Source organism: Lygodium microphyllum, chromosome 19 (assembly GCF_053477565.2).
Source record: "Lygodium microphyllum isolate KBCC chromosome 19, Lygodium_microphyllum_v1.1.10, whole genome shotgun sequence".
NCBI classification, from domain to species: Eukaryota; Viridiplantae; Streptophyta; class Polypodiopsida; order Schizaeales; family Lygodiaceae; genus Lygodium; species Lygodium microphyllum.
This window is the reverse complement of record NC_141153.1, coordinates 31169719-31196922: the sequence shown is the minus strand read 5'-3', so window position 1 is coordinate 31196922 and position 27204 is coordinate 31169719. Positions and strand designations below refer to the sequence as shown.

General features: G+C 44.5%; 1 protein-coding gene across 1 annotated transcript; it reads left to right on the top strand.

The window, feature by feature from the left end:
- Positions 1–24724: 24724 nt before the first annotated feature.
- LOC148019708 (uncharacterized) lies at positions 24725–26562 on the top strand. The gene has a single exon (XM_087699852.1). The coding sequence runs from the start codon at positions 24899–24901 to the stop codon at positions 26195–26197; it is 1299 nt and encodes a 432-aa protein (XP_087555978.1). The 5' UTR covers positions 24725–24898; the 3' UTR covers positions 26198–26562.
- The last annotated feature ends 642 nt before the right edge of the window (positions 26563–27204 follow it).

Below are 27204 nucleotides of genomic sequence, written 5' to 3'. Positions count from 1 at the left end.
AAAAGGGAAAGAATAAAGTGTAGCAAAGGAATGATGATCGCAACATTGTCTCTAACAAGTCTAGTGTCAAGATTGAAGAAATTAATGTCATGCAGATTGATTTTGATGATGACTACATACTTATAGCTTCTTCTCTTGATGTTTCACAATTGACTACTACCTCATCCACATATACTCAATGTTAGCTAATTGATTCATGGGCTTCATTTCCTGTCACCTCTCATCAAGTGTGGTTCCACTCCTACTGCAGCATGATAGGATCTATCAAATCAGTTAATGACTATCATTGGATATTGTTGGTATTGGAGATGTCCAATAGCAGTTTCCTTCAGGAAATATGTTTACTATGCAAGATGTATGCCATGTTTCAGCTTGGACTAAAGTCTACTTTCAGGTCGATAGTTGGATGCTGCAGGTTATGATGTCTCCTTTGGTGATTCCTTGTGGAAGCTTACCTGTGGAAATCTTTTTATGGTACAAGGTGCTAAGTCTAGCACTCTTTATTCCTTACTTGTATATAGGTCTATCAACCATATTTTGGCAGTGGCTACAATATCACATGTATCATTATAGCATCGTCACCTTGGATACATGTCATTAAAGGGAATGAGAATACTTACTCGTTTGGAGTATCTTCTATCCCTTGACTATGAGTGTTTTGATTATTGTGGTCATTGTCTTTATGGCTAGCAAACTTGTAATTCGCATAAGAAGTCTGGCATTATGTGCATGGATAAGCCTTTTGCTTTTGATAATTGTGATGTTTGTGGACCTGTGCCCTCCTGCAAATTTTTAGGTGGCACAAAGTACTTCATTACTTTCATTGATGATTTCTCACATTAGGTCTAGACATACCCCAGAAAGTAGAAGTCGAAAGTCTTGGCTATCTTTTAACGTTGGCTTGCTTTTGTTGAGATACAGTGTAGATATAGGTTAAAATGCCTATGATTTGACAAGGGGATATGTATTTAAAGCCTTTGAGTAGTTTTGTATTCCATACATCTCCTACACCAAAATGGTATGGTTGAGCACATGAATAGAATGATTCAAGAGTGATTTTGTAGTATACTTAGCCAAACACGCTTACCACAACACTTTTGGATTGAGGCAATTACTACTACTATGCATTTGATTAATCGATCCCTAGGTACTGCTTTTAACTATTAGGTTTTAGAGGAGGTATAATCTAGAAAACCTTCATTATATACTCATTTTCATACCTTTGGTTATGAGGCTTTTTGCCATGCTCCCAAGGACAAGCTGTTAACCCTCAAACGAACGAAGGTGGAAAATCCGGAAAAGCTAAAGCAGAAGACAAAAGTAGAAGACAAAGACAAAGGCCAAGGGAAAGAGAAACGGAAGACAAAGACGCACAAGGAGAAGAGTCTTAAATAAGGGAGAAAGGCGCATAAGGAAAAGCGCAAGTCAAAACTTTTGTAAAAGAGCACAAGTGCATCATGGTTTAATTCAAGGAGCGCCGGGCTCTCACCCGTGCAATTTGTAAATGTAGATGGGCGGTGGAAAGGAAGCTAGGAAGATAGAAGGACAATGGGAAAAAGGGCCAAGGCTACGGCCGGCCATGTAAAAAGGGGAAAAGGGGATGACCGCCCAAAAGGGATTTAGGGATTTGTATATAAAGTTAAAAAGTGAATGAGAAGCTCATTCTTTTGTGTGGCAAAAAGTGGCTCTGCTCTTCTTCTTCTTCTTCTTGCTTGCTTGAGCTTGTGCTTGAGAGAGGGAGTGTGAGAGTGTGAGGGAGTGAGTGTGTGAGGGTGAGGGACCGAGGAGGAGAAGCTCTCCATCTTCTCCTCTCTTCTTCTCTTCTCTTTTCTTCTCTTGTCTTGCTCGCGGCAATGGAGCTTGGAGCGTGGAGCTTGAGGATGGAGCTTGCTTGAAGCTCGCACTTGGATCGTGGAGCTATCGGAGTGCGTGGGAGAGGAGGTAACTCGTACAACACGGAGGTAAGCTCACTACACCCATAGATATGGATGGCGCGTCGGTTATGCGAGAGGTAGCCATTAGTGCTTGGCTTGGAACGCTTGAAACAATAAGCAGTCCGTGGGTCTTGGCGGTTGAGTGAAAGCTCCCACATTTTGGTTCCATTGCTAGGATCAACGGATTCAAGCCTTGAGCGCTTGCGCGCTTCGAATCGAGCATCGAAGTAAGGGTTTTCCCCGAACCGGTACTTGAGGTAGATAGGTAGGAAGTGAGGGATTCTAAAGAGGTATTCGATCTCCTAAGCAAGTAGGTTTTGGTTTTTTGGATTTGGAAAAGCATGTTGGAGTAGTGTAGGTGAGTGCTTTGTGCTTTTTATGCATTTAGGATATGAAAAAACAAAGAAAAAGAAGCAAACAGTAGGGTTTTCTGTTGTTGTATAACAAACTAAAACAGGGAAATAGGGGCACAGATCCTTGGAGTGCCGTTTGATTCGAGCACCACAGTGATTCCAAGCATGTCTGGCATTCCCTTGTAGTGTCTTGCACCTATCTGGAAGGCGCTGGGCGATTCAGTGTAGTAGACGTCAGCCTAGAGGCATCGCGTGCAACTCGCGGGCCGTCAGTTGCGTAGTCGGACTAGCTGGTCTGAGTCCCAGAATCGGACCCATCCAAAATCGGACCAGTCCATAATCAAACGCTCGGATAACCGTCCGATTGGACCATCCTATCCGATCGGACCACTCGGACCAACCCGTTCGATTTTGAAAATCGGACCACTCGGAATCGGACCACCCGGAATCGAACCACCTAGAATCGGACCGTCCGACTACTAGAATCGGACCACCCTGTCCGATTCGATTCCCAGAATCGAACCACTTTGAAAATCGGACCACTTTTTTTATTGGACTCCCAGAATCAGACGTGACCAAAATCAGACCACTGGTCCGATCGGACCAACCCAAAATCGAATGCCCGATTCTGATAATCGGACTCCTAAAAATCCGACTACTAGAATCGGACAGAAAACTGTCAAAATCGGACAGGTATCTAGAACACAAATTCTGACGCATCTAAACCCCAAAATTGACCCCAAAGACCACGTAGAGGTAAAGGCACATCACAGATCCGTCATTGGGCTAAAATTTAGAGCACGTAGTTCAAAATTTGGCTATAAATGGTCCTCCAAATTGTGCATGGCTTTTACCGTAACGGCCCTGCGGGCTGTGGGGGGACTGCCCCCCCGGACCCCTGCAGAGGGAGCTCTGCCCCTCCGCACCTCCCCCAAGTAGATTGGAGAGAAAACGTGCGCCGTGACAGGTCCTCCAAATTGAACCCTAGTGTAGTAATGCATGGATCCTCACTTGCAAAAGAGCAACCAAAAGCCCATACCCGAACAGAGAGAAACAGAGACCCTAGAACATCAATGGGCCAAACTAGCCATCAAGGGCAAAAAGGCCATGCCATAAGAACACAAAGACATTGTGTTCAAACCGTGTCTAGTCAGAGAAAAATGCAACTTCAACAAGCTACAAATACGAAGATAACTAGACATGACACTCTTGACGAGAGATGTACCTTGAATAGCACTGCACTGACGATCCAAGACATCAATGGAGAATCCACATCTGGTCGTGCAGTTGAGAACTCAAGGGCATTTGTCAGAAGGCTTAAATTTACGAGCCAAGACCTAGAAGACGAAGACATAGTACCACCTGCTTATCTTAGGGTCAAGCTCACTGCGAAAAGAGAGCATACTATCGATGCTCTAATTGATGAAGGAGCAGATTTTAATATCTTGACCTATGAATCATGGACCCTACTAGGCCAACCAGAGCTCACACCGACTAGTGCAACTCTTAGCCCTTATGGGGGACATCCACAAGCACTCATAGGGAAGTGCAAAATCCTTGCGACAATTGAAACGGAAAGCTTGCCTATCCTATTTCATGTTCCTCCAAAAAGTACTAGCTACAAGAAAGAAACCCTCCTAGGAAGACCCTTCAAAAGGGCGACCAAGTGTGAGGCTGACTATGTATCACAAAGGATACACCTGACACTACCTGGTGTGAGGATACCACCACCTTTAGCAAGGGTGACCTCATCAAACCTCAAGGGAAAGACAAGGAAGTTGATGACATAATAGTCAAGCCTACAAACGAGGGCAATGACTTGTTGGAAGAGTTAATACAAGCACAGGTCGAACAATGAGAGCCAGTGAGTGAGGCCATGTTTGAAATAAGAAGGTTAAGAGACAATGCCAAGGACGGGCTTTGGACTTACAAATATCGTAGAAGACCCCAAAAGAAGCCCAAGCCTTATAGACGAAGGCATCGATGGAATGTCAGCACAATGCCACGATGGGTGTCCAAAGCATTGCTACTTGCTCAAGGGTATTACGTAGGTAACCCATGGATTTGGGTGCCAAAACCCCTTGCTAAACCTCCCTGGTCGATTGAAGGCCAAATCGTATCAAGAGCAAAGAAGCGTAGGAGGAGATCTAAACGAAAAACCAAGTCTCGAGTTAACAATAGTGGAGTGACCGAGCCCCTCATGGTCGAAATCAAGAAACCAAACGGGACCAATCGGAGGGTAGATCCTCAACCTAGCGTGCTTGACAAGCAGATGCCAGATGTAATCGTTGAGGATACATAGAAGCCGCTAGTGCCCAAGGAGCCTTTGATTCCCCAAGAGGATAGTAAGCATCATAGGCACAACATTGCCAATGGCAAGGTTAAATGCTCAACAAAGCAAATAGCAAAATCATCGAATAGCCACGAACAAATCTCCCAGCTAGAGTCAAAAGCACTTAGAACTCCCAAGTCTCCTACACCCTCTTCCCCTAAACGGACACAGAAAGCACAACAGTCGTCAAGTGCGGCTACTCGATCCCAATCCCTACCTACATCAGAGCTTCCAAATGTCCAAGAGGCAGGACACGACACCACCCTTAGCTCTCAACCTAGGGATATACCCGTGCAATCCACTGTGGCTAGCTCAACTGATACTCAAGTGAAGGCTCTAAGGGCAACAAAAGGCATGACCACTTCCAATCGACCTAAGGACTTAACACCGCAATCTACCAAGAGTAGCCAGTCCATTGGACTAGCCGCTCCTACTTCCAATCAGGGATCACAGCAGTCACAGCCCTTGGCTGTGACAACGCCCCTTGCGCAACGTGTCCTTAGTGGTTTGCCAGTGGAGGAGGTGTCACAACCAACTTCATTAACAACTCCAGCACTTGCAAAATGCCTAAAGCCTAGACTGGAGGAGTTAAACAGAAGGTAAGAGCTAGACTCTCCAAAAAGGGAGGTAGTTGTACCCTCACAACCTAGCAAGACTATTCAGCAGGCCACGGCTATGACCCATAAGGACACGCTAGAGAAAGAGAATGCTGAGGCCCAACCAAGCACATCAACAGTTGACCTAGTCCAGAATCCTGAGTCAATGAGAGATGCACCTTCACGGACCAAGAAAATGAGGAGAAAACAATGAAAACAACAACAGTTTGCTGGTGGTTGTGGACCACAAGAACACTGGGACGAAGAGCACCGGAGGGCTGATGAATAAAGCATCGAGTCCATCCACCAACAAACCCATTAATGTCTCTCCTAATCACGGTGAACCCTCAGACACATCTGTGTGCTCTGAAAAATCAAAGTAGCCATTGCTATCAATAGTTGCTTTCAACACTCAATCCACCGACAATAGAACTCACATCGATCAATCAAGAGTGGATAAAACGTCGTCACAACAGGGTGACAAATCTATAACAGTCACATCCGAGAAGAACCATGACAAAATAGCAGCAAAACCTCAGGAAAAACGCACAATCCCTGAGAGCATAAGCAATCCTAGCGTTGACCAATCTTGCTCATCTAGGCTTGAACCCCTAGCTATGCTAAAGCCTAGACAAATTCCTAGAACCTTGCATGAGATGGCAACCGAGCAAGCCCTCGTTGAACATAGAAGTGTCGCAGAATGCTTAGCTGAGTTGGATGCTAAGCTCAAGGTGTTCACACGAGTCTATGTCCTTGCGGATGTGGGCACAATCCCCAAGGAGCAGCTTGGAGATTACTTGCCCTTCCCTCTATCCTGGGAGAAGCAAGAACATCTTAACGAGCACTACGATAGGCTTCTGCATGAACGCATGCGACTCATCTATGACGAGGAAGCCAACGAACTGCACTTAACTGTCACATTCAATGAAGTGCTCTGCCGACCGAATCTCGTAGACATAGAGCAACTGAAGCAACTAACAAAGGGCCGAAGTCAATTTGAACAGCGTTGGTGTGAGAACCGTGTTGCAATGGCCAAACTAGGGGCTCGGATTATGACAGTCTCTGAGGAGCGATTGGCCGAATGGCAGTCTCAAAGAGACCTAACCTATGTGGCACCAACTTCCCTTCGAGTGCTAACTGGCATTCGGGGTACGAACTTAGCTGCAACTAGCCTAGAGAGCCCTTTGATTGATAAGGTTCTCACTGAGGAGGAGTTACACATTGCCAGTAGACTCGGACAAGGTTCCATGCTGCTCGATGTGGCAAAATATCTATCGGTACTAAGTAAGCTGCCACGAGTACTGGATGCGTGTGCCATGCTCCAGTACAACCCTGAGTTCTACAATTGGTTCTTATCCTCGTGAAGTGACATGGATTCATAAATATGTATATTAATAAACACTGATTTTTGTGTCACCATGAATAAACAATATCAACACATACAAGCAATAATAGTCAAGCGCAGGGAGAAGAGTTGGGTTTGACAGGCTAAGCTTCTCAAGTCCTCCTCTCATCACACATTTAAAAGTCGTGTGACCATCCCCACCTCCAAGTGAAGGGCATGCAACCCACATTACCGCCATAGGAAGCCTTGACCAACAACTTTGATGGTGTAGACAGGGTATAGTCCCTTTCTATACACCTTCTTCCCTTTCCGGTCTATCCTTCTAAGGAGGAGCCCTGCCTAAATCCATGACCGCCAGCCGAGGTAACTCGGCGTGAACCAAGATCTGCTAATGGCAAGAGGCTAAATATACATCACGGGGGCCATCCCTCTACAACAAGCACTGCATGCCCCACCCCTCCCCTTCTCGTCCTATGTACTTGATAATTTGCACTATAATCCCTTACATATGAATGGTCTTATCATGTGACAAATCCTAATCCTTGATTCACATCTTACAGGCCCCCCGCAAGGAAAACATGAGGAACCAAGGGAAGCTAGCTTGCAAGGATGCTCAGCCGACGGGAACATGCAGCACATGCCCCTCTACTGGTGCGCTATGTGCCCACTCTTAAAAGGTACGCCAAGAAACGCGGCCCCAAGCGACACTGCCCCGGATGAAGGCCGAAGAATCCACGGGCCAGGGGAGCGGACGCTCGAGGAGGCGCACACAATGTGGTAACACCAATGGCACAAACCCCCAACGTACACTCGGGCACCAGATGCTCAAGGGCAAAAAGGGCAACTCGGGATAGGGTAGAATTTAATGAATTGTTTAAAAACATTCTGGAAACGGTAACGGCCCGGGACTATACCATTCATGTCCCAGCCGACATGTTCCCTGCCCAGCCTCACGGAAGCCCCGCACTAGCACCGCCTCAGTCACCTAGCCAACCGCACTCACCCCGCTTCGTACCTATCGACTAAATCCCTATGATGTACAAGTCGCTTGGCAAGTCAGCACGCCAGAACATTTTGTTTTTTGATGAGTAAAGGGGCAAGATCCCCACTTGTACACTTTCCCGTTACTTCTCGTTAATGCATGCGACCTTAACAAGCAATGAGATAGGCATCCCAATAGACATCATAGAATTCTGAAAAATATGTCTTATCGTGATTGCATTTGTTCGATGCACTTAACACAAGCGAGCATATACTCTCACGAAGTGACAAGTGGATGTAGGATAATACAGGTCCTTGTATGAAAGTGTTCAATGCCCGATCACCGCGAGACCATTGACCCCACAAAGAGCCGCGACGAAGCCACGCTGCCGAAAGCAAAAATCACCCTTGCCAACCACCCACATCGCATGGCCCAACGCACATTCATGGGCCACGCTCCCTTTCTGGGTCAAGCTCTATAGTTGGCTCACAACAGTAGTTACCTCAATTGTACCAACATCGCATGTGTCGCAAGGAGGTTTGCAATATCTCAAGTGTATCTCCCCATCTCAACAACCGCTTCTCTAACAACGAGGCTAGGGCACAATCATCACTGTAATATCCATTTCTTGAGCCTTCGAGCTTGACATTTTCCAACCCACTAAAAGGCTGATAACCTCAACATATTGTAATGGTTGTACTTAGGCAAGTAAAAAAAAAAACAAAAAACAAAAAGGAGAAAGAAAGAAAGAAAGAAAGAAAAAAGCACAAGAAAAAGCAACAAAAAAAGAAAAAGAAAAAGAAAAGAAACGAACGAAAAAAACCACCCACAATCACAGCACGGCACCTAGGGGTCCTTAAATTAGGTACGTCCAGTGACCTTGATCAACTAGCTCTGTCCCTAGTACCCTAGCCCTTTAGCATCACCTACAATTGTTCAGGGCACATCAAGGGCAGGACATACCTAGGGAGCTTGTCTCACCTATGGTTAGACCTGTCACCCTGACCCACTTGCACAATTCCCTCTTGCACTCTGTCTTAATACCATTGCAATCAATTGTGGTAAGCACCGCACGATTGGCCATGAAATGTACACCGTCCTCATCAAGCAAGTCCAATAGCTTCCAGCTTACCGAAAGTGCGGTGTCCCTGCATTCAATTATGCTCCGTCGTACAGTCACAATGCAAAGGATGTCTCATATACCTTCACGTGAACTTCTTCTCAACATGGACAACTTTGCCACATCAACACATTGTTACGAGAAACTAGCCCACGGTCTTCTAACTATGTAATATCTAAGTATGCACGAGCACTCACAAAATATCTGCACTGAAGTATATACACAGTTTGGGTCCTCAAGTGCAGGATAATACTCTCAGCTTGCTTAGAGTTTGACCTGTCTCCCAAACTAATCAAAATATGTCTTGTGCACAATAGAGAAGACTAGCACTACCCTTAGGGAGAGACCACATGAGAGGTTTTCAATTGCAGGTGTTGAAGACTCCACCGAAAGTGTCGTTCGCTCTTCATCAACACCCAACTCTGAATGCTTATCCCTTACCATCTGACAAGCCTGCAAAGAATCATCATGTGCAGAATCCCCAACAAGCCAACACTTGTGCTGCCCATCAATGCAATCCCCAACACAGAATAGCCCTACCACCAACTCCAACAACTGTCCACCAGCAACCTTGGCCACCAACAGGCCCCCAGGACTTTCTGCCACACCACCACCAACATTCCTCCACGAAAACCACAGGTGTCCTTGTCACCCACGTCTTCGGTGCATGGTACAACCTGCTACCTACGACGGTGAGTGCCATGGGCTTGGCACTCGTCTAGGAGGGGGGTAATGTTATCCCTCAAACGAACGAATGTGGAAAATCCGGAAAAGCTAAAGTAGAAGACAAAGACAAAGGCCAAGGAAAAGAGAAACGGAAGACAAAGACGCACAAGGAGAAGAGTCTTAAATAAGGGAGAAAGGCGCATAAGGAAAAGCGCAAGTCAAAACTTTTGTAAAAGAGCACAAGTGCATCATGGTTTAATTCAAGGAGCGCCGGGCTCTCACCCGTGCAATTTGTAAATGTAGATGGGCGGTGGAAAGGAAGCTAGGAAGATAGAAGGACAATGGGAAAAAGGGCCAAGGCTACGGCCGGCCATGTAAAAAGGGGAAAAGGGGATGATCGCCCAAAAGGGATTTAGGGTTTTGTATATAAAGTTGAAAAGTGAATGAGAAGCTCATTCTTGTGTGTGGCAAAAAGTGGTTCTGCTCTTCTTCTTTTTCTTCTTGTTCTTGCTTGCTTGAGCTTGTGCTTGAGAGAGGGAGTGTGAGAGTATGAGGGAGTGAGTGTGTGAGGGTGAGGGACCGAGGAGGAGAAGCTTTCGATCTTCTCCTCTCTTCTTCTCTTCTCTTCTCTTCTCTTGTCTTGCTCGCGGCAATGGAGCTTGGAGCGTGGAGCTTGAGGATGGAGCTTGCTTGAAGCTCGCACTTGGATCGTGGAGCTACCGGAGTGTGCGGGTGAGGAGGTAACTCGAACGACATGGAGGTAAGCTCACTACACCCGTAGATATGGATGGCACGTCGGTTATGTGAGAGGTAGCCATTAGTGCTCGGCTTGGAACGCTTGAAACAATAAGCGGTCCGTGGGTCTTGGCGGTTGAGTGAAAGCTCCCACACAAGCATAATAAGCTAGATCCTAAGTTCATGAAATGAATATTTTTTGGTTATGGAAATGCAAGTGAGATGGGCTATCGCCTATGGGATCCACAAGATCAAAAGGTCATCTGCAGCCATGATGTTATTTTCCATGAGAAGAAAATGTATAAGCTACCTAAGTAGGTCATTGAGGTACATAGAGTGATATTTCAAGAGGAGCCTCCTATTAATGTATAGCCAACTAGATATCCTGCAACATCAATTGATGTTCTAGTGGCCCATGACTATGATGTTAAATAGGAGCTACAAGCCCCACAATCTATTTTACAGCTATCTATAGAGATAGGAGTCATCCTGCTAATTGGTTTGTGCACTCTATGGATTATGGTATGGTAGAAATAGATGTTGATGAGCCTCTTACCTATGATGAGGCCATGCACAGAGGTGATAATCACTCTTAGGAGAGGGCCTTCCAATCAGAGTATGCCTCACTATAGAAAATGATATTTGGGAGTTGGTTTCTTTGCCTAGTGAAAAACGTGATTTACCGTGCAAGTGGGTACATAAGTTAAAGAGTATCTCTGGATGCCCCAAGCCATTCTATAAGGCTAGATTGGTTCCTACAGGTTTTAAGCAGTTGCGTGGTGTTGACTTCAAAGAAGTTTTCTCTTGCATCGTAAAGATAACTACCCTACGCTTGGTCTTGGCTTTAGTTGCACAACTCAATCTGGACCTCTATTAGATCAAAATCAAGACAATTTTCTTACATGGGACTTGCATTATGAGATTTATATGCAGCAACTTAAGGGCTTTGAGAAAAAAGGCAAGGAACACCTAGCATGCAAGTTGTGAAAGAGCATTTATGGCCTTAAGCAAACACTAGGAAATGGTACCACAAGTTTGACACCTTCATGCATTCCCATGGATATACTCGTAGTGATATGGATCCGTGTTTATGGCCTTAAGCAAACACCTATGGAATGGTACCACAAGTTTGATACCTTCATGCATTCCCAGGGATATACCCGTAGTGATATGGATCCGTGTTTACACACGAAGAAGGCTTGTGGTGGTAGCCTTATAATTTCGGTACTCCATGTTGATAATATGTTAATTGCTGGGAGCGCTCATGATGAGTTGGATGCCTTGAAAGGTCAGCTCAAGAAGAGCTTTAAGATAAAGGACATGGAATAAGCCTCACAATTGTTGGGATGTGTATTACATGTGATCATGCTAAGAGGCTCCTTTAGTTGTCACAAAAGGAGTACATCCAAAGGTTCCTGAGCGGTTTCATATGCAATATATTAAGCCTATTGATTATCCTTTACATTCTCGTGTGAAAGTTAATTAGGTCAAATTTTCAGAGTCTAATGAGCAAAAGGCCGAGATGGCCAAGATTCCTTATCCATTCACAGTGTGGGAAATTTGATATATGCCATGATAGCCACTCATTCTAACATAGCATTTGCAACGGGAGTTGTGGCATACTATATAGCTACACCTAACAAATAGCATTGGGATGCCATGAAGGGTATCATGAGACACCTTAAGCACACTGTAGATATGTGCATATGTTATGGTGGTCGGGATACAAGAATCATGGGGTATACTCACTCTGATTATGCACAAGACATGCAGACATTAGGAAGTCCACCTCTAGCTATGTCTTCACCTTTGCTAAAGGTGTTATTTCTTGGATGTCCCAGGGTGTAGAAATGCACAGCCCTTTCCACTACAAAGGCAAAGCATGTTATAGCCACGGAGGCTTGCAAAAAAGAGGCTCTTTGGTTAGGTCATCTGGTGACAGACCTTGGTATTACTGATGTGGTACCTACCCTAAGGCTTGCAAGGAGGCTCTCTGGTTAGGTTGTCGGGTGGCAGACCTTAGTATTACTAAGGTGGTCCCTACCCTAAGGCTTGCAAGGAGGCTCTCTAGTTAGCCCCTTGGGCATATCGACACCATAGCCACTTGGAGGGCCAAGGAGCCCCCTGGTCATGCAAAACAAGTGGTGGGTGGGGGGGGGGGGGGGGGGGAGACCACCACTACTCCATGTCCCCCCCCCCCCCAACGTAACCCCCCCTCCCCCCCAAAAGGAGAGCGAGGACGCCACCTTATTCTTTCCCCCCCCCTTGCTGTAGGAAGAAGAGAGAAGAAGGGAAGAAGAAGAGAGAGAGAGAGAGAGGGAAGAAGAGAATAAGAGTAAGAGAGGGAGAGAGAGAGGAGAAGAAGAGGAGGAGGAGGAGAAGAAAAGAAGAGAGGGAGAGAGAGAGGAGAAGAAGAGAGAGGGAGAAGAAGAGAAGAAGAGTAAGAGAGAGGGAGAGAGAGAGGAGAGAAGAAGAGGAGAAGGAGAAGAGGGAGAGAGAGAGAGAGAGAGAGAGAGAGAGAGAGGAAGAAGAAGAATAGGGAAAGAGAGAGAGAGAGAGAGAGAGAGATAGTCTTTCCCTTCCCCTCCGAAGAGGCTGGCCACACACTTCGTCTCTTTCCCGCAATTTATTCATTTTCCCCTCGAATTGAGCCACCGTTGAAATCAAGGGAAGTCACCTTGGCACATCATCTCTTTGACAAAAGACAGAGAAAGGGAGAAATTCATAAGCCAAAAGTATGGCCCCCCAAACAGAGGGAGACACGCACCAATGGTAATCTCACACCCAACAATGGAGCCATTGGCCAAGGCATTTTTGCAAATACAAATACAACGTCGGGTATGGATAATTCATATCTGAATATCTAGGTATAAATTGCCACCTACGTTATTTATTGAGGCTTAGGTATGCGCATGAATTCAATTCAGTTAACTAACTCATAAGGGATCATATATTAATTCCTTTTTTGCAACCATGGATGACCTTGCATACATTTATGCATATGGCGCATTGAGGTTCACACAAACCCATTTACTCAAATACTTTGCATCCCAGTGCTGCGCGACAAAGTCATACGTGGCATAAAGAACATAAAGGTTACTTAAGGTGTATGCACATAGACAGTGCATGTATGGGAAAGGTTATATGACACATGCATCGATGGTACACAAGTTGAACATGCATTAAAATTCTTGCTACTATCCGAACTATTAGTCCATTGGGATCTTGAAGTTATGTGTAACTAGTACAAACAACATTCATTAGGATAAAAACTATGATGCCTTGAGATCTGTCTGATAGCGACTATGTTCGTCAAACCTATTGGGGAGTTGGGCTAGATGCAACAACAACTCTAGGGCAAGCAAAGAGCTCAAGGATTAGGAAACCCTAAGTCGAAGGAAAGACCAATGCTTTTTGTACTTGTAGGGAAGAAGATTGGCTTATTAATCGATGTAAATGTTCAATAGAACTTATGTCTTGTATAGCATTTGAAACCCTAACATATGCTTTAGCCGAATGAAGGGTGTGTTAAGTAATTTTGAAAGATGGTGTACGCGAACGATACCTTCCACCAACCTACCAGACTTTGAGGATGAATAAATTCTTCAAGTTTAAGTAGCTGGAATTAACTTGGAAGCTTACTACTCGAAGTTTGTAACCCTACTGAAATATGCGTCACCTATGGATATTGCATGGCAAGTATCCAAGTTTTGCCATGTCTTAAACACTCCTCTGGACCACCACCTTGAAGCAATGGATCCAACAGACTTGCAAGATGAATTACTCCAAGAGAATCCAATTGTCCAAGAACTTAAATCGGGCAATTGTAGTAAAGATGACTCCCAAGATCAGGGTAAGAGATGCCATACATGCAGAGAGATTGGGCACATCCGTAGGAGATGACCCTACCATCAACGCTTCCATTGTAATGAGATGGGACACGTCCAAGAAGACTGCCCTAACCTAAGTCCAAAAGACAGTGAGCCCCCAAGAAAATGAAGCTACACAGGCGTAGTCTATGGATATATAGACGAATCAAATGGAGATGAACACAAAGATGAAGACCTAGAGCCTACTACACCTTTCCAAGATGATTAGCAATTCTAGAGATTTTATCAACATGCAATACAAATTATATTGGGAATAAACATTGCTCTTGTAACTATAGTTAACCCGAGTAATATGAGTTGCACTAATTCAATCAGTATGAGTAGCGCAATAGGCAAATGGTGGGTCCTAACCCACAAGCCTTGAGCCCTACTATTGCTTGTCTTCCACAGTTCATTCGAGATAAGGACATCTCGAGTTCTCTAAGGGGGACAGCATGTAATGTCCTACAACATATAGGAATCCCCCCCATTTCAAATATTATTAGTTTTTTTTTAAATCCTCCTCCTCCCCCCCACCTGCCGTCATCAATGACAAGTGGCGAAGGGGAAGAATTGAACGTGGTGGGGGAAAGATGAAGTGGCGATGCGGAGGGAGGAAAGGAAAGGCACGGTGCCAACAACAAAGATCATGAGAGAGGAGGACGATGTGGCAAGTAAAAGGGAGTCATTGATCAGATGGGGAAGCTAATGATGACAACAAGGAGGAGGCCACGTGCCTACCACTCCCCCCCCTTGGGTGTATCGACGCCGCAAGCACCTAGAGGGCAAAGGATCCCCCCGATCATGAAAAACAGGTGGTGGGTGGGGGGGAAGACCACCACTACTCCACGTCCCCCCCCCCCCCCCCAAAATGACCCCCCCTCTTATTATATAAACCCCCACCCTCCTTAAGCGTGTAAGGAGAGATCCTCAAGCTCTATGATGGTTATAACTCTTACACTTCATGACGGGTCCTTCATCGGCAGTTCATGAATTTGGTGTGATGCGGGGTAGGGACAAGATAGTCATGCTTTCCCATTTGCTTGCCCATGATTTATCACCTCAAGACACTCTAGCCAAGCTTGATTGTAATCTACCTTGGCCACTCCTTTACTCAGTCGAAACATGCTCATCTCTGAAGGTTTAGAGTCCTCCCTGATCTGTTCAATTACCCTTCGTTCCGAATCATATTCTATGGTCTATACTTCCTCCTTCCTCTCCTCACATTGGTGGAGCAATAGTCCTCGTAGTTGTCATCGAAACTTTCAACTTAGGTCTATAGGTTGCTTGCAAGGTACCAACACCCGGATGCGGTCTCCTCCCCCCCCCCCCCCCCCCCCTTGCCGTAGGAAGAAGAGAGAAGAAGGGAAGAAGAAGAGTAAGAGAGGGAGAGAGAGAGTCTTTCCCTTCCCCTCCGAAGAGGCTGGCCACACACTCCGTCTCTTTCCTGCAATTTATTCATTTTCCCCGCGAATTGAGCCCCCGTCAAAATCAAGGGAAGTCACCTTGACACATCATCTCTCTGACAAAAGACAAAGAAAGGGAGAAATGCATAAGCCAAAAGTATGGCCCCCAAACAGAGGGAGACACGCACCAACAGTAATCTCACACCCAACAATGGAGCCACTGGCCAAGGCGTTTCTGCCAATACAAATACAATGTCAAGTATGGATAATTCATATCCTAATATCCAAGTACAAATTGCCATCTACGTTATTTATTGAGGCTTAGGTATGTGCATGAATTCAATTCAACAAGTAGCTTTAATTTATCCTTTCGATAGTTAACTAACTCATAAGGAATCATAGGTTAATTCCTTTTTTGCAACCATGGATGACCTTGCATACATTTATGCATATGGCGCATTGAGGTTCGCACAAACCCATATACTCAAATACTTTGCATCCCAGTGCTACGTGACAAAGTCATACGTGGCATAAAGAACATAAAGGTTACTTAAGGCGTATGCACATAGAGAGTGCATGTATGGGAAAGGTTATATGACACATGCATCGATGGTACACAAGTTGAACTTGCATTAAAAGTCTTGCTACTATCCCGAACTATTAGTCCATTGGGATCTTGAAGTTATGTGTAACTAGTACAAACAACATTCATTAGGATAAAAACTATGATGCCTTGAGATCCGTCCGATAGCAACTATGTTTGTCAAACCTATTGGGGAGTTGGGCTAGATGCAACAATAACTCTAGGGCAAGCAAAGAACTCAAGGATTAGAAAACCCTAAGTCGAAGGAAAGACCAATATTTTTTATACTTGTAGGGAAGAAGACTAGCTTATTAATTGATGTAAGTGTTCAATAGAACTTATGTCTTGTATAGCATTTGAAACCCTAACATATGCCTTAGCCAAATGAAAGGTGTGTTAAGTAAATTTTATGCAAAACTGCTCCTAATCCCAAGGGGGAGAGTAAATACACGATGGAAAGGTTATCACAACTATTCCTACATGGTGGAGAAGGATACCATTATTTTTGTTGGCTGTGTTTGATGGTAAATGCATGGAAAGGGTCAGTAATGACAAATAGCCATGGGAAATAAAGGAATGTTTCACTCAAAGATGATATTAGGTTGATTGCCTTGATTGTGCTTGATTCCTAAATGGGTTAATTAAGGAATGATATTTTACATGGCTGGATCATCTCCAAGATCGCACTACAGATTACCCCGAGAGGGCACTACTCAATTCACGGGAGGAAGGTCGAATGGTGAAAAACCCAACCACAGAAAGTGTGTCTCACTTCTAGGTCGCTTGGGGTCAGTGGAGCTCTGGATACCCCTTGCCTAGTCTAGAATGGAGGTGAAGACTGCCATGAGCCCAACATCTAGGGCATTGGAAGATCATATTCTAGATAAAGGATAGAAATTATGGTGCCATGTGATTTGGACCAGGTACTTCTATTGGATAGAAGGGATACATAATTCTCTTGTATGGGCAAGAGACAAAGATTAACTTCAAGATAAGTTAAGAAACTTGTTTGTAAAAAGGACTGCTTGTTTTGTTTTCATCTCGGTGCTATAAATTACGTGAATGAATCATGTTCCCTAAAAGGCCTAATTAAGGGAGCTGATTTTGAATGTCACACATAAATGTGATAGGATCTAACTAGAGAACTCAAGCTATCAAGGAAAGCGAGTGCATTGGGTCTGTCCTACGACAGGGTGGTCCCAGAGAACTGGGAGGCTTCTCACAAGGTTTTACCATCATTTGACCCTTAGGTAAGGTTAGATTAGAACCTGATTCATGCTTTTTTAGGGAATCGAAATGGGACTATGCCCTATGGGCAGAGATGTTGAGCAGTGCATCCCTCTCATTTTCAATTCTCCTTGAACCAAGTGCAACATGGATCTGCTTCAGATCGAGTATCTCTACGTAAAGTAGGATGTCGTGAATCTGATGTTAGAATACTGTCAAGAGACCTTGACCCTTAGGGACTCAAGTTTCAGTTCGATCCTAGTGGGTTCGGTCACGAACGTTCCATTGCGAGGAAGACTCGGGAAGCCCTAGGCGACAAACCCCGGAACATTTCGTGGGAGTGCCGGGAGGCGACGCTTAGATTAGTTTCTCGATGCACCCTTAAAATGTGGTTGGACAGCTGATAAGCGGGCACGTTATAGTTGGTATCAGAGCAAAACTTCATGATCATGCGTGATTGATTAATGTTTGGTTCATAGACATATCCTTAACAGAAATAACCTAAGTAGTATGGCTTGATTGTCATGCACCTTCTACAACCATGAATGTTGACATGCAAGAGAAGAAATTCCTTCTCAAGCAAATTAAGGCACCCGAGCTTGATAGAGAAGGGATAGACGTCACAGCTGAGGCAGAGATATGGATTGAGTCGATGGATGATTATTTCTCTGCTTTAGGAATTGCTTTCTCCAATCAAGCATTGATAGGCAAACTTAAGTTAATTGGCCAAGCTCAGATATGGTGGAAGCAATGGTGCAAAGATCAAGGTGTTTTCTGAAGCCGCTATTACTTGGGCTCAACTGAAAGATGGTGTACGCGAACGATACATTCCACCAACCTACCAGACTTTGAGGATGAATGAATTCTTCAAGTTCAAGTAGTTGGAATTAACTTGGAAGCTTACTACTCGAAGTTTGTAACCCTACTGAAATATATGCCACCTATGGACATTGCATGACAAGTATCCAAGTTTTGCCATGGCTTAAACACTCCTCTGAACGACCACCTTGAAGCAATGTGTCCAATAGACTTGCAAGATGCATTACTTTGAGCGAATCCAATTGTCCAAGAACTTAAATCAGGCAATTGTAGTAAAGATGACTCCCAGGATCAGGGTAAGAGATGCCATACATGCAGAGAGATAGGGCACATCCGTAGGAGATATCCCTACCATCAATGCTTCCATTGTAATGAGATGGGACACGTCCAAGCAAACTGCCCTAACCTAGGTCCAAAAGACAGTGAACCCCCAAGGAAATGAAGCTACACAGGCGCAGTCTATGGATATATAAATGAATCAAATGGAGATGAACACAAAGATGAAGACCTAGAGCCTACTACACCTTTCCAAGATGATTAGCAGTCCTAGAGATTTTATCAACATGTAATACAAATTATATTGGGAATAAGCCTTGCTCTTGTAACTATAGTTAACCCGAGTAATATGAGTTGCACTACTTCAGTCAGTATGAGTAGCGCAGTGGGCGCATGGTGGGTGCTAACCCACAAGCCTTGAGCCCTACTAATGCTTGTCTTCCACAGTTCATCCAAGACGAGGACATCTCGAGTTCTCTAAGGGGGAGAGTGTGTAATGTCATGCAACATATAGGAATCCCCCCCATTTTAAATATAATTAGTTTTTTTAAAATCTTCCTCCTCCCCCCCACCTACCATCGACGATAGGTGGTGAAGGGGAAGAAGTGAACGTGGTGGGGGAAAGATGAAGTGGCGGCGAGGAGGAAGGAAAGGGAAGGGACGGTGGCAACAACAAAGATCATGAGAGAGGAGGACGATGTGGCAGGTAAAAGGGAGGCATTGATCAGATGGAGAAGCTAATGATGATGACAGGGAGGAGGCCACATGCCTACCACCCCCCCCCCCCTGGGTGTTTCGATGCCGCAACCACCTAGAGGGCCAAGGATCCCCCCGGTCATGCAAAACATGTGGTGGGTGGGGGAGGGGGGGGGGGGGAAGGCCACCACTACTCCACGTCCTCCCCCCCCCCCCTTTAAGCGTGTAAGGAGAGGTCCTCGAGCTCTATGATGGTTACAACTCTTACACTTGATGACGGGTTCTTCATCGGCAGTTCATGAATTTGGTGTGATGGGGGGTAGGGACAAGATAGTCCTACTTGCCCATGATTTATCACCTCAAGACACTCTAGACAAGATTGATTGTAATATACCTTAGCCACTCCTTTACTCAATCGGAACATGCTCATATCTCAAGGTTTAGAGTCTTCCCTGATCTGTTCAATTACTCTTCCTTCCGAATCATATTCTATGGTCTATACTTCCTCCTTCCTCTCCTCACATTGGTGGAGCAATAGTCCTTGTAGTTGTCCTCGAAACTTTCAAATTAGGTCTATAGGTTGCTTGCAAGGTCCCAACACCCGGATGCGGTCTCCCTCCCCCCCCCCCCTTCCCTTGCCGTAGGAAGAAGAGAGAAGAAGGGAAGAAGAAGTGTAAGAGAGAAGAGAGAGTCTTTCCCTTCCCCTCCGAAGAGGCTGGCCACACACTTCATCTCTTTCCCGCAATTTATTCATTTTTCCCACTAATTGAGCCCCCATCAAAATCAAGGGAAGTCACCTCGACACATCATCTCTCTGACAAAAGACAAAGAAAGGGAGAAATTCATAAGCCAAAAGTATGGCCCCCAAACAGAGGGAGACATGCACCAATAGTAATCTCGCACCCAACAATGGAGCCACCGGCCAAGGCGTTTCTGCGAATACAAATACAACATCGGATATGGATAATTCATATCCTAATATCCAAGTACAAATTGCCATCTCCGTTATTTATTGAGGCTTAGGTATGTGCATGAATTCAATTCAACAAGTAGCTTGATTTTATCCTTTTCCATAGTTAACTAACTCATAAGGGATCATAGGTTAATTCCTTTTTGCAACCATGGATGACCTTGCATATATTTATGCATATGGCGCATTGAGGTTTGCACAAACCCATATACTCAAATACTTTGCATCCCAGTGCTACGTGACAAAGTCATACGTGGCATAAAGAACATAAAGGTTACTTAAGGCGTATGCACATAGAGAGTGCATGTATGGGAAAGGTTATATGACACATGCATCGATGGTACACAAGTTGAACTTGCATTAAAAGTATTGCTACTATCCGGAACTATTAGTCCATTGGGATCTTGAAGTTATGTGTAACTAGTACAAACAACATTCATTAGGATAAAAACTATGATGCCTTGAGATCCGTCCGATAGCAACTATGTTTGTCAAACCTATTGGGGAGTTGGGCTAGATGCAACAACAACTCTAGGGCAAGCAAAGAGCTCAAGGATTAGGAAACCCTAAGTCAAAGGAAAGACCGATGCTTTTTATACTTGTAGAGAAGAAGACTGGCTTATTAATCGATGTAAGTGTTCAATAGAACTTATGTCTTGTGTAGCGTTTGAAACCCTAACATATGCCTTAGCCGAATGAAGAGTGTGTTAAGTAAATTTTATGAAAAACCGCTCCTGATTCCAAGGGGGAGAGTAAATACGCGATGGAAAGGTTATCGTGACTATTCCTGCATATTGGAGAAGGATACCATTGTTTTTGTTGAATGATCGGATAAAGTCCTAAATGCTTTTGCATTAAACTGATTGTTGGATGTGATTTGGATAATTATTCTAAATACTTATGTTTGATGGTAAATGCATGGTAAGGGTCAGTAATGATAAGTAGCCATGGGAAATAAAGTATCGTTTCACTCGAAGATGATATTAGGTTGATTGCCTTGATCGTGCTTGATTCCTAAATGGGTTAATTAAGGAAGGATATTTTACACGGGGGGGGGGGGAAGGCCACCACTACTCCACGTCCTCCCCCCCCCCCTTTAAGCGTGTAAGGAGAGGTCCTCGAGCTCTATGATGGTTACAACTCTTACACTTGATGACGGGTTCTTCATCGGCAGTTCATGAATTTGGTGTGATGGGGGGTAGGGACAAGATAGTCCTACTTGCCCATGATTTATCACCTCAAGACACTCTAGACAAGATTGATTGTAATATACCTTAGCCACTCCTTTACTCAATCGGAACATGCTCATATCTCAAGGTTTAGAGTCTTCCCTGATCTGTTCAATTACTCTTCCTTCCGAATCATATTCTATGGTCTATACTTCCTCCTTCCTCTCCTCACATTGGTGGAGCAATAGTCCTTGTAGTTGTCCTCGAAACTTTCAAATTAGGTCTATAGGTTGCTTGCAAGGTCCCAACACCCGGATGCGGTCTCCCTCCCCCCCCCCCCCCCCCCTTCCCTTGCCGTAGGAAGAAGAGAGAAGAAGGGAAGAAGAAGTGTAAGAGAGAAGAGAGAGTCTTTCCCTTCCCCTCCGAAGAGGCTGGCCACACACTTCATCTCTTTCCCGCAATTTATTCATTTTTCCCACTAATTGAGCCCCCATCAAAATCAAGGGAAGTCACCTCGACACATCATCTCTCTGACAAAAGACAAAGAAAGGGAGAAATTCATAAGCCAAAAGTATGGCCCCCAAACAGAGGGAGACATGCACCAATAGTAATCTCGCACCCAACAATGGAGCCACCGGCCAAGGCGTTTCTGCGAATACAAATACAACATCGGATATGGATAATTCATATCCTAATATCCAAGTACAAATTGCCATCTCCGTTATTTATTGAGGCTTAGGTATGTGCATGAATTCAATTCAACAAGTAGCTTGATTTTATCCTTTTCCATAGTTAACTAACTCATAAGGGATCATAGGTTAATTCCTTTTTGCAACCATGGATGACCTTGCATATATTTATGCATATGGCGCATTGAGGTTTGCACAAACCCATATACTCAAATACTTTGCATCCCAGTGCTACGTGACAAAGTCATACGTGGCATAAAGAACATAAAGGTTACTTAAGGCGTATGCACATAGAGAGTGCATGTATGGGAAAGGTTATATGACACATGCATCGATGGTACACAAGTTGAACTTGCATTAAAAGTATTGCTACTATCCGGAACTATTAGTCCATTGGGATCTTGAAGTTATGTGTAACTAGTACAAACAACATTCATTAGGATAAAAACTATGATGCCTTGAGATCCGTCCGATAGCAACTATGTTCCTCAAACCTATTGGGGAGTTGGGCTAGATGCAACAACAACTCTAGGGCAAGCAAAGAGCTCAAGGATTAGGAAACCCTAAGTCAAAGGAAAGACCGATGCTTTTTATACTTGTAGAGAAGAAGACTGGCTTATTAATCGATGTAAGTTTTCAATAGAACTTATGTCTTGTGTAGCGTTTGAAACCCTAACATATGCCTTAGCCGAATGAAGAGTGTGTTAAGTAAATTTTATGAAAAACCGCTCCTGATTCCAAGGGGGAGAGTAAATACGCGATGGAAAGGTTATCGTGACTATTCCTGCATATTGGAGAAGAATACCATTGTTTTTGTTGAATGATCGGATAAAGTCCTAAATGCTTTTGCATTAAACTGATTGTTGGATGTGATTTGGATAATTATTCTAAATACTTATGTTTGATGGTAAATGCATGGTAAGGGTCAGTAATGACAAGTAGCCATGGGAAATAAAGGATCGTTTCACTCGAAGATGATATTAGGTTGATTGCCTTGATCGTGCTTGATTCCTAAATGGGTTAATTAAGGAAGGATATTTTACACGGGTGGATCATCTCCAAGATCGCACCGTAGATTACCCCGAGAGGACACTACTCGATTCACATGCCAAAGGTCGAATGGTGAAAAGGCCAACCACGGAATGTGTGTCTCACTCCTAGGTCTCTTGGGGTCAATGGAGCTCTGGACACCCCTTGCCTAGTCCGGAATGGAGGTGAAGATTGCCGTGAGTCCAACGTCTAGGGCATTGGAAGATCCTATTCTAGATAAAGGATAGAAATTATGGTGCCATGTGATTTGGACTAGGTACTTCTATTGGACAGAAGGGATACATATTTCTCTTGTATGGGCAGGAGACAAAGATTAACTTGAAGATAAGTTAAAGAACTTGTTTGTTAAAAGAACTGCTTATTTTGTTTTCCTATCGGTACTATAAATTATTCGAGTGAACCATGTTCCCTAAAAGGCGTAAATAAGGAAACTGATTTTGAATGTCACACATAAATGTGATAGGACCTAATTAGAAAACTAAAGCTATCAAGGGAAGCAGGTGTACAGCGGGTCTGTCCTATAGCAGGGTGGTCCCAGAGAACTAGGAGGCTTCTCACAAGGTTTTACCATCGTTTGACCCTTAGTTAAGGTTAGGTTAGAACCCGATTCATGCCGTTTTAGGGGACCAGAATAGGACTATGTCCTACGGACAGAGAGGTTGAGTGGCGCATCCCTCTCGTTTCCCATTCTCCTTGAACCAAGTGCAGCATGGGTTTGCTTCTCTTCGGATCATGTATCTTCACGTAAAGTAGGATGTCCGAAATCTGAAACTAGAATACTGTCAAGAGACCTTGACCCCTAGGGACTCAAGTTTCAGGTCGATCCTAGTAGGTTCGGCCACGAACATTTCGTTGCGAGAGGCGGACTCAAGAAACCCTAGGCGACAAATCCTGAAACATTTCATGGGAGTGCTGGGCGGCGACGCTTAGATTAGTTTCTCGATGGACCGCTAAAACGTGGTTGGACAGGCGATAGGTGGGCATGTTACACCATATCTACATGCACTATTGATCACACAAGTCACAATACTTTATGAGAAAAATAACAACAAATCTTTACCCTTCTAAGACAAAGGTAAGGTTTGCCTTATTAGCTTCCTCCCTCTACTCAATAGACTAAGATCTATTTCTGTCTAGCATATGCCAATAGATTTTATTCTTCATTGTCAAAGTAGGTAGCTACTACCATCGCTATACAGAACTCGTAAAAAACGGGGGGCCTTGAGAGTGCACAGCTAGTAGGTGAGAGCTAACAAGTAGTATTGATTGTTTGTAACGGAAGCCCGAGTGCATGGAGCACTAGTAGGCGAGAGCTGCTCTACCTAAACATGCTGCCATATACTCTTTTTTTTGTGGGTGTATTTTTTTATTTTAATATATTTGAGAAGGGGGGTTTTGAAAAAACCCCTTCAAAACCCCACATGTGACCCACATAAAGTTTTAGAAACCAGGATTTTCTGGAAACCCCCTCTTGAAACCATTTCCCAACAGAAACCCTCACGTGAACCGTTCCGTAGACTTCATGGGAGCTTCATCTGTATTTTAGAAGGGACCATTATAGCGAACCAAAGGATATCTGAGAGTTCTGCTTGCATTTGAAAGTAAAGGTGACTATAGATTTGGTAAGGAGGAGTGAAAATGGGCATGCCACATGATGGAAACTCTACTTATTCGACATTCGAAACGTGTGGCAAGTCTACGCGCGGCTGCGCTATAATATATGCAGGATAGAGATAAGTGCAGTTGTGTAGGCCTCCAAACTTCCGAAGAGATGGTCTTTTGTGGAAAAAAGGTGCGAGAGGGGACGCCACGTGGCAAGCGCGTAGGTCGACACGCGTCATCTATTCTGAGGGCAGCAGCCTTGCATCAGCGACGGAAAGTGCATCCGATCAGGCAATCCATCAAATCCAGCGCATTCACTTTGTATTTGAAAGCCTTGTCGGACGATGGCGAAGACGCAGCAGGCAAGACGATGACTCAGAAGACGACGAAGAAGACCAGCTCACAGACACGAGAAACCCTAGCCTCAGCCACGCATCCCTACCAGAGAGACGACCTGCCTCAGGAATAATACCTCCCTCATGGCCTTCCTCGATGCCCCCCCCCTTGGCAGAACCTGCTGCAAGCGGGAGGTCCATCATCTTCCATGGACGCACCCCTCCCTTCCTCCTCCCAGCAGGCAAATCCCCTCCCTTCGCATCTCCGCCAAGGCTCGTCTCGCCGACGACCAAGAGCGCAAGCGCGAGGCCACCTCCGACAAGAAGTTCGGCATCCGAATCCCCAGGCTCAGCGATGTCGAATCGGGGAGGCAGGTGCTCGAATCAGCCTTCCACGCCCTCTCCTTCGACATGCCGAAGCTCACCCTTGAGTCCCCCTTCCTCCAGATCCTCCCATTCGGCATCCCTAGGCTCTCAATTCCCAAGCAGGTGCTCGTTTTCGACCTCAGCTTTGTCGTACCAAAGCTCAAAAAGCCTGTGCAAGAAGAAGAAAAGCAGTGTGAACCACATTTAGGGATGTTCGATGAAACTCGATTCCCCCGTTGCGCGTGGCCACGCGTATCGACCGGAGCTAAGTCAGGGCAAGGTTCAGAGGGAACAGGAAGTGAAAGCCACAGGTTTCACCCGTATCCGCATTGCAAATGGCCAAGAGAGAGCTTGCAGAGAAGCTCTAAACCTAGGGATGAGCTTGTCGTCCATTCACTTACATCTCCTGTGGAGACTCAACTCACTACTGAGCAGCATGCAATGGATGCTGTGACAGGTAGTCAATGTGATAGCGTACTGCGTGCCATGGAAACTACAACAAACACTGCTGAATGTCCGAACTTGACTGGTTCCAAAGAACTCTATATGAGTGGAGGGAGAACTCTGCACATGAATGGATCAGCTCCAGCTTTTTACCCCAGGAGTCCCTGGCCTCGCACAAAAGTCAGTACTGCCTCCCCTTCCTCTAGAAACCTCATCACAGCAGATGCTTCGCAGCAGACTGCTGCAAGCTTATCTGCACCAGGGGATGCAACCTCAAGCATAATTCAAGGAGGGGCAAGGAGTGTGTGGCCTAGAAAAACCATTCCCTCACGCCAAGGGCCTAGTTCAAAAGAAAATGCCAAGTCTTCCGATGATCTAAGGTCACAAGCAGCAGATGAAAATGTACTGGAAAACACTGCTATTCCAACTGAGGATGCTGCTGCTGCATTACCCAGAAGACTGCTGGCAACCAATGTTGGTTTGTTTGTCATGAATCAGTTTGCACGGAGGAAATTGGAATCGACATCTTCTATTGATTTTCTCCAGGCAGGGTGCTTGGATTTTGCGGAAGATGATGAAGGTACTGCTTTCAACTTGGGCAGGCAAACACCAGTTGTCATTCTGAGGAGTTAGTCCCTCAAGGCTTGTGTGAGACTTTCTGTTATCAGAGCCAACTGATCCAGTGTAAATAACTCCAGTGTAGCATCAAAAGCTGCAGTTCGTTAAACTTCAATGTCATCAATACAGCCTGATATTGTTGATGAGCTAAACATGCATTGCTATTTTGTCAGTGCAATTTGTTTTGTATATCATCTTGTTCTTGTAGTGCTTGGTAGTAGATCAAATCCTACAGAATTAGGATGTTTGGTGTGGGTGCAGACACATCCTTCTTGGTTTCTTTGCCCATCACTACTATGTCTGGAAAAACTGTAATTTTGACACATTCCCTTTTCAAAAAATGAGATGGCTATACTCTTTTCTGAGAGATGATAGGCTTCTATTTATTGTGCAAGTCCTAAGCATGCCATTCTGTATTTCAATCATTTGAGTTTTTCCTCCCCGTGTATTCCTATGTAGAGGGAGGCAATAAGGTGATTTGGATTCTTATATACCCATTGCCTGACAGTAAGTGGTAAAGCTCTCACATTATGTCACATTGTCATGAGGAAGGTCTTCAACCAAGTTACACCATTTCACATCAACAAAATGAGCAATCTTGGCAATTGTTAAGTGCTAAAGGTCATGCATTTTCACCAAAAGATATCCAAAAGTGTACTTTTACTTATCCTTGGCCCTTTTCACTTTGCTTTTTACTCCGAAAGAAAGTGGTCTATAGGGTCTTAGTCTTTTTCAAGATGGCAGTCACTTCCTTCAATCTAAGAAATATTTGGTTTTATCTTGTTTTTCTTACCTAAAATAAAATATTCAAAAGAAGGTGATTTGGCTATGTGTGTTTTGTTAAAACACCAAAATTACTTTATTGTGCACCACAGAGGATGTTGCATACTCTTAGTAAGATGTATGATTTAGATGCATCCTAGGCATCATAACCAATGCTTCTCCATGCTACTCATCTACCAATGGCTTATACATCCTAACCATATTGATTAAGCAAAAAAAACGAAAGAAATTTTCCAATG